Source organism: Amphiprion ocellaris, chromosome 3, assembly GCF_022539595.1.
Source record: "Amphiprion ocellaris isolate individual 3 ecotype Okinawa chromosome 3, ASM2253959v1, whole genome shotgun sequence".
Classification (NCBI taxonomy): Eukaryota; Metazoa; Chordata; class Actinopteri; family Pomacentridae; genus Amphiprion; species Amphiprion ocellaris.
Genome location: NC_072768.1, coordinates 36,990,901 through 36,998,091, shown reverse-complemented (window position 1 = coordinate 36,998,091; position 7,191 = coordinate 36,990,901). Strand labels below are relative to the sequence as shown.

At 35.1% G+C, this 7,191-nt stretch overlaps 1 protein-coding gene across 1 annotated transcript; it reads left to right on the top strand.

The window, feature by feature from the left end:
- Positions 1–3: 3 nt before the first annotated feature.
- chtf8 (CTF8, chromosome transmission fidelity factor 8 homolog (S. cerevisiae)) lies at positions 4–2,087 on the top strand. The gene is made up of 3 exons (XM_023294413.3): positions 4–164; positions 1,423–1,546; positions 1,639–2,087. Exons 1-3 carry the CDS (start codon positions 145–147, stop codon positions 1,885–1,887), a joined length of 393 nt encoding a protein of 130 aa, XP_023150181.2. The 5' UTR covers positions 4–144; the 3' UTR covers positions 1,888–2,087.
- The last annotated feature ends 5,104 nt before the right edge of the window (positions 2,088–7,191 follow it).

Here is a 7,191-nt window from a genome sequence, read left to right as displayed (position 1 = left end):
GACGCAGAGAGCACGTACAGCGGGCGGGAAAAGACACTGGAATATAAACAGAGCGAAGCTGCTGCAATTTAATGTAAATGTGCTGATTATTTATGGTTTATTCGTGTTTTTCTTACACGACTGCGCTTCTTATTTAATAGGACGATGGTTCAAGTAATTATAAGGTAAGAAAAGTGAACTAATTTTACTTTATCTGCCTGAAAACTGGCAGTAAATGTATGTTTCTATCGGTTTATATGCAGACAGTTCAGTTAATAATGATTTAAACACGTCCTCTGTGATATTAACGAGTTGTGAAGAGAATAGTACAGGGGCTAAATTATTAAAATTAAAAAAATTAACAGAGATAAAACAATAAGTTTCTACCGGGAGGAATGAGAGAATCTGTATATAAAAGCTGAAGTTTGTTTATTAAGTGATAGTGAGTAGAAAATGATTAACCAAGAATTGAAAAGTAGCACACAATGATTATTAACATTATTTATATTTTTTATTATATCTACTTTTACCCATTTTGACAGAGTAAATATTGGAAGCTAAAATGTTTATGTATGTTTATAATAACATGCTAAATATATAACATAGTGCATATATAACATACAGTAAATGCTTTATAACAATAAACTTATAATAAAATAGAAAATGTCAAAGGACTTAAGAGTATTAAAATTAATATACAAAGTCCTAAATATGGATATATTTGGTCAGTACAGCTTAGGAACACACTAAGAAAATATACAAGAATACATCATATGTTTCACTGTGTGTGTCCAGAAATCCCAAAATATTCAATTTACTATGATAGAAAGCAACAAACTCTTACATTTTAGAAGCTGCAGCATCTTCCAAGCTGTTTTTATGATGTGCTTTTTGCAAAAAATGTCTCGGAAATATGTAAAATTCATAAATAGACCTTACAGTAATTCTATTTGTAAATTTCTGCTGCTTTGTTTGACAAAAGTTTAAATATATTACTTGGAATTATTGTCATCAGTGCTGCAATTATTGATATATTTATTAATAGTCATTTGCAATATTGTTTCGAAGCTCAGGAACGCAGTAAGAAAACATCCAGTAATACGTCATATGTCTTGTTTTGTCCAACCCAGAATCCCAAATATTCAATGTACTATGATGTGAGGAAACAAAAACAACACACTCTTACATTTTAGAAGCTGCAGAATCTTCCAAGCTGTGTTTATGATGTGCTTTTTGCAAAAAAAAATGTCTCAGAAGTATGTAAATAGACCTTACTGTAATTGTATTTGTAATTTTCTGCTGCTTTGTTTAGCAAAAGTTTAAATATATAACTTTTAATTATTGTTGTCAGGGCTGCAGGTATTGATTTGTTCATTATTTGTTGTTTTCATAATGCTTTCACATGTAAAGCTTACTGGTGCTGGTGTGTTTGTGGTCGTGCAGAGGCAGCGTCGACGGCAGCAGCCCTCCAGAGTGGCTGCTGGTGGAGCTCCAGGGAGAGATGGTGTCCAGACACAACTCTAGTCTGGAAGGAAATGTGATGGGAGACCTGCTCTACACCAAAGAGGTACGACAAAACACTGAAAAACTCAAATTAAATCAGCTCTAGATGCATCCTTCAGCGTTGCTTCACTCTGCTGCTCCTCCTCCGTCCATCAGGGGGTGCCGGTGCTCATCGTGGGACACCACATCCTCTACGGGAAGCAGGTCAAGCTGGAGAAACCCTTCGCCGTCCTCACCAAGCATCCGGGCCACTCGCAGGACAACACCGAGGAGGATGTCGCCATGGAGACGGAGCAGCAAGGCCCCGCCTCCACCTCCTACTCCGTGTTGGCGCTCATCAAACGGAAACTGATCTTCAAGACGCGACCCAAACCCATCATCACCAACGTACCCAAGAAGGTGTAGCAGGAGGGTTTTGATGACGACGACGACAACGACAACAACAACAACAACATGGAGGACACGATGTCAGAAGTTAAAGATCTGATGTCAGCGCACAGGAGCAGAGACTCATCGAATATACTTTTCTTCCTTGCATGTGATTGTAGCTGTGGTTCATCCAAATTATTTGTTCCAGAATTTGTAATAAACTGATATTTATGAGAGTCTTAATGTGTGATTTTACATCAGGAGGCCTCAACGTCTCACAGATCAAAGTGTGGATGTTGGGCCAGATCAGAGGTTTTTAACAGACAATTCAACAATCTGCAAATCAATACATTTATCGATATGTTGATCCTAAACTGCCTCATAATGTGTTATTTTTGGGAAAGGTTTGCCAAATTTCTTCATTTTTGTTGGTATTCTTTACTGTTATTGTTCTTCTAGCCCCATCCAGCAGTTTAACTTTTAATAATAAGAAAACAATACAGTAAATTAGATTTTAATTTGATATTACATACACTAGCATTCAAAAGTTTGGGGTCACCCAGTTAATTTCATGTTTTCCATGAAATCTCACACTTTTATCCATGTGCTAACATAATTGTACAAGGGTTTTCTAGTCATCAATGAGCCTTTCAACACCATTAGCTAACACAATGTAGCATTAGAACACAGCAGTGATGGTTGCTGGAAATGTTCCTCTGTACCTCTATGGAGATATTCCATTAAAAATCAGCTGTTTCCAGCTAGAATAGTCATTTACCACATTAACTATGTCTACACTGGATTTATCATTCATTTAATGTTATCTTCACTGGGAAAAAAACATCTTTTCTTTCAAAAATAAGGACATTTCTAAGTGACTCAAAACCTTTGAATGCTAGTGTACATAATAGTCACAATAATAAAGATCTGTTTATTTTTTATTTAAGCCTGGATGTTTCAGCCAAGTTTCCAACTTCCTAAACCTCTTTAAGTAATTACTTCTAGATACGTCAAGAATTTATTTGGCAGATATCGTACTTAATGCTTTCACTATCTATGCATTACTTTAAACTATTCCATTACAAGGAATCTGACAATCTATTTATTTTGCCATTTATTTTGTAGCTGACCATTACTTTTGGCTGTTCTTTACTTTTAGTTAATTTACTAAATTTAAGTTATTGTTACACTTTTATCAACTATTATTTTTGCATACCTGTTGCTTTTAGCTAGCTATTTAATCTATTATTTTGGATTAACTGTTACCTTTACCTGACTATTTACTACTTTTTAGGGATGTCTGATCTTGGCTTTTTTGCCAACAACAACTGATATTGTCCAACTCTCAGTTTCCGATTCTGATATCAACCGATACCAATATATGTGGGCTGTTTAACGTCACATATCTCCTGTCGCGGAATTAACACATCATGCCTAATTTTATTGTGATGCCCCACTGGATGTGTTCTCAGATGCAACAAGGCTTTCCAAATGTAAACATTGTCTGTGCAAAATAAGAATTTTATCAGTTTTCATGATAGGCAAAACAACGATAACAATATTGACCAATATAACATTTTTATGCCAATATCGGGCAGCGTCCCTACTTTTAGCTTTTTATGACTTTCACCTCTGAACTTTATTTAAACATTTAATCCAATAATTTTACTTATTGCTTAGTTTTAGCTAACATTTAACCCTTATTTTTAAAGTTATTTAGGACTTTGACATCAGGTTGTTTAGACAGTTTCTTTAGCTGACTGTTTAGCTGTCTCATTGCAGATTTGTTTTTTCATGTAACAAGTGCTGTTTTTAAAATATATATATATTTATTTTACCTCATTTTTCCACATAACGTTTTGAAACTGTGTCACTGACCAGTCTTCAGTAGTGCATTTTTCAAACCTCGCAGCTCCAAGTTGTTTTAATTTAGCATTTCTTAAAAAGCCACTAAGACATAGGTGGTGAATGTGACATGAAATCCAGTTTAACCTCCCTGTTGTCTTCATTTATAGGCGCCAAAAAATATTGTTTCCTTGTCTGAAAAAAATCCAAAAATTCACAAAAAAAATTCCACAAATTTCTGAAAATTTGCAAAAAGTTCAGGAAAAAAATTCCAATAATTCCTGAAAAGTTTCCTTTAAAAGTTTTATTTTTAAAAAGTCCCCCAAATTTGGCAATAAAATTCTTGTAAATATTTTCAGAAAATGAGTAAAAATCTTCCAAAAAATCCTAAAAATATCTAAAGGGATTACATATATATCAGTAAAACTTCTAATATTTTCCTTAAGAAGATTCACATAAAAATCTTTTTTTTTTTGGGTGAATGTTCTTAAAGAAACATTTTTAACATTTGTTTTTTTCCACCAAAAAATGTTCAAAGATTTCCCAAAATGTTGAAAATGTGGACATCAGAAGTTTCACTGTGAAAATCAATTTTTTTCCCCCCATATTTTCATACTTTAAACCGGGTCGGTTTTGACCTACAGGACAACTTGAGGGTTGACCTTCAGAAATTAAAGGTTATATTTAATTGTGATCCACCAAACTACAGACAGAACAGAGGGATCCACTCACATCAGTCATTTTAGGGTTTTTTGTTGACCACTAATCAGGATTTACTCTGGAAAAACACTGCAGATTTGCCTCCTTCATATTAATCAGTAAAGGATAAAGATGTGCCCAAAAGATCACAATATAAAGTGAGTTTGTAAAGCGTTGTCAGACGTGTTACTGCTATATTTACAGCGTTTGTGTTTGATGAAGGCGTTTCCTCTCCGCTTAAAAAGGCGTCTGTTGGAGCTGAAGGAACACATTCATGGAGCCGCCGTAAAGCTTCATCCAGACGCCTCCCACATACAGGAACACTTAGATACGCTTGTTTTTAAAGCTCATACTTCGTGGTTTCGGTCATTTTAATCAGTGACCTCACCAGTGAAACTCTTCATCTGGATTCATGGCTGGAAATGAAACGCACTGAAAACAGTAAAATAACGTCTTTGGTCCCTGAAAACCTGCAGGTCGTAAAAACTCTTTAAATGTCACGTGTAAAATGTCGAACATCCAGCTGTAAACAGGCAGATTATGACATTAGCTACAACTTCTGGATGTCAGGAGAAAGTTTTAGCAAAATAGAACCAATATTATTGGATTATTTGCTCTTTAATTGGTAGTTTTGGATGCTTTTATCTAAACTAACCATAACGTGGAAGTGACACAATCCATTAACTCCTGTTGTCCTCGTTTATGGGCAGCAAAAAATACTGTTCCTTCGTCTGAAAAAAATCCTAAATTTCAGCAAAAAAAATTCCCCAAATTTATAAAAAAATTGCAAAATCTTCAGGAAGAAAATTCTTTTAAAGTTTCCCTTAAAATTTTTATTTTTTTAAAGATTCCCAAGTTTGGCAAGAAATAAAAAAATTTTTTAAAAAAATTGTAAATATTTTCAAAAAATTTATAAAAATCTTCCAAAAAGATCCAAAAAAATATCTAAAGTGATTCCCTATATATAAATAAAACTTATATATCAGTAAAACTTCAAATATTTTCTTTAAGAACATTGAGAAAAAAATCAACTAAAATCCAGCAAAATTCACTGGATTTTAGTTGATTTTTTTCTGAATATTCTTAAAGAAACATTTTTTTTAACATTTCTTTTTTCACCAAAAAATGTTCAAAAATGTATCCAAAAATGTTGAAAATGTGGAAGTTGTCACTGTGAAAATATATATTTTTTTCCACTTTTTCAAACTTTAAAATGGGTCAATTTGACCCGTAGGTGTTTGTGACGTTTGTAGTCTTTATGGTCTTTGTAGATCTCTGAATTTGCATCCTCACTTTCATTCTTTAAATATTCTTCATAGTCTTTGTAGCCTTTGTGGAATTCCTAGACAGCATCATTGAAAGGATAAAGTCTATATTTTCTATGCGGTCTCCATAGTCTTCTCATTCTGAAGGCCATGTAGACTACATCCTTCGCATTGTTACTCCATCCTTTGAAACATGTGGTCTTTGTGGTCTTCTTGGTCTTCCTAGACTCAGTTTTTGCATCCTTACGCCCATGGTTTTAGGGAATCTTCATAGTCTTTGAAGCCTTTGTGGTTTTGCAGTCTAAGGTGTTCATGAAGGCCACGTTGACTGCATCCTTCGCATCATTATTCCATCCTTTGAAACATGTAGTCTACATGATCTTTGTAGCCTTCATAGTCTTCATAGACCTCTGACTTTGCATCCTTACTTTCATTTTTTAAGCATTCTTCGTAGTCTTCGTAGCCTTTGTGGTATTCGTAGACAGCATCATTGAAAGGATAAAGTCTACCGTTTCTGTGTTCTTCATAGTCTTCTTATTCTGAAGGCCACGTAGACCACATCCTTTGTATTCTCACTTCTGTCCTTCTACGTGATCTTCATAGATAACTAAAATCTTTGAAGGATACAGCAACAAATGGATAAGCTTTGCAAAGGCCGAACCAAGCGGTTTTAAATGAGACGTTGGTTTACAGAGGACTTCGTAACGTAAATACCCTTACACTATCAAGCCCCATTCCTGACGCCTCACCGCCTTGACAGCAGCAAGGACACATTTTGAACATTTTCATCATTAGCTCGCTGATAGACTTGAAACCCAGGGCTTAGATTTAAAAGTGTGCTTCTCAGCAGCTGCTTTTTTTTGTAGTCTGCCATACTTTGGAAAAAATCTAATCGGCAGTGGTGCACAATGAATCTTGTGATGGATTGAACCTTGAAGGATCCAGCTGTTGGAAAATAAGGCAACATTCGAAATGGGACAACCTTGACGCACCACTGTGATGCATTTGGTCTTTGAAGGATGCAGTGCTTGAATTGTGGCACAACTTACAAGGGTACTTCAAGAAGTTCATGTCCTCACCCAGAATCAAGGGGCGTAACTCCTATTTTTGGGCATAACTGTAGATCTTTATAGTTTTGTTGCAGTGATATCAGACTTTATAGGATACAATTATTCCCCAAAATGGAAGTTATGCCTTTTCTTTCCGAGTGAGGTCAGGAACTTTTTAAAGTACCCTCTTATATCTCCTCTGGCCTGGGAATCAACCAAGAAGATCTGGAAATGTTGCTGGAGTAAGAAACATCTGGAACTTCCTCTTTCCAGACATGACTCTGAAGTGGTCAGGATGTCGTCTCGTTTCTGTTGAATCAAACACTTGTCCAAGAAATTCTACTTAAAGCAGACACATCATCTCACCATCAGTGTCAAAATTACTGAGCTTCCAAAAAATAATTTCTGTTTCACTTGCTCTGAAACAAGTTAAATAAAAGCAGAAAAAGCTGCTCTCTGGTTCGGTTGATTCATGTAATTGC

What these genes read in the sequence shown, in the direction of transcription:
- chtf8 (XM_023294413.3), top strand. Translation starts at nt 145, where the DNA reads ATGGTTCAAGTAATTATAAG. An exon ending in ATGGTTCAAGTAATTATAAG is followed by an intron (nt 165 to 1,422) that starts GTAAGAAAAGTG and finishes GTGGTCGTGCAG; the next exon opens with AGGCAGCGTCGACGGCAGCA. An exon ending in ACCTGCTCTACACCAAAGAG is followed by an intron (nt 1,547 to 1,638) that starts GTACGACAAAAC and finishes TCCGTCCATCAG; the next exon opens with GGGGTGCCGGTGCTCATCGT.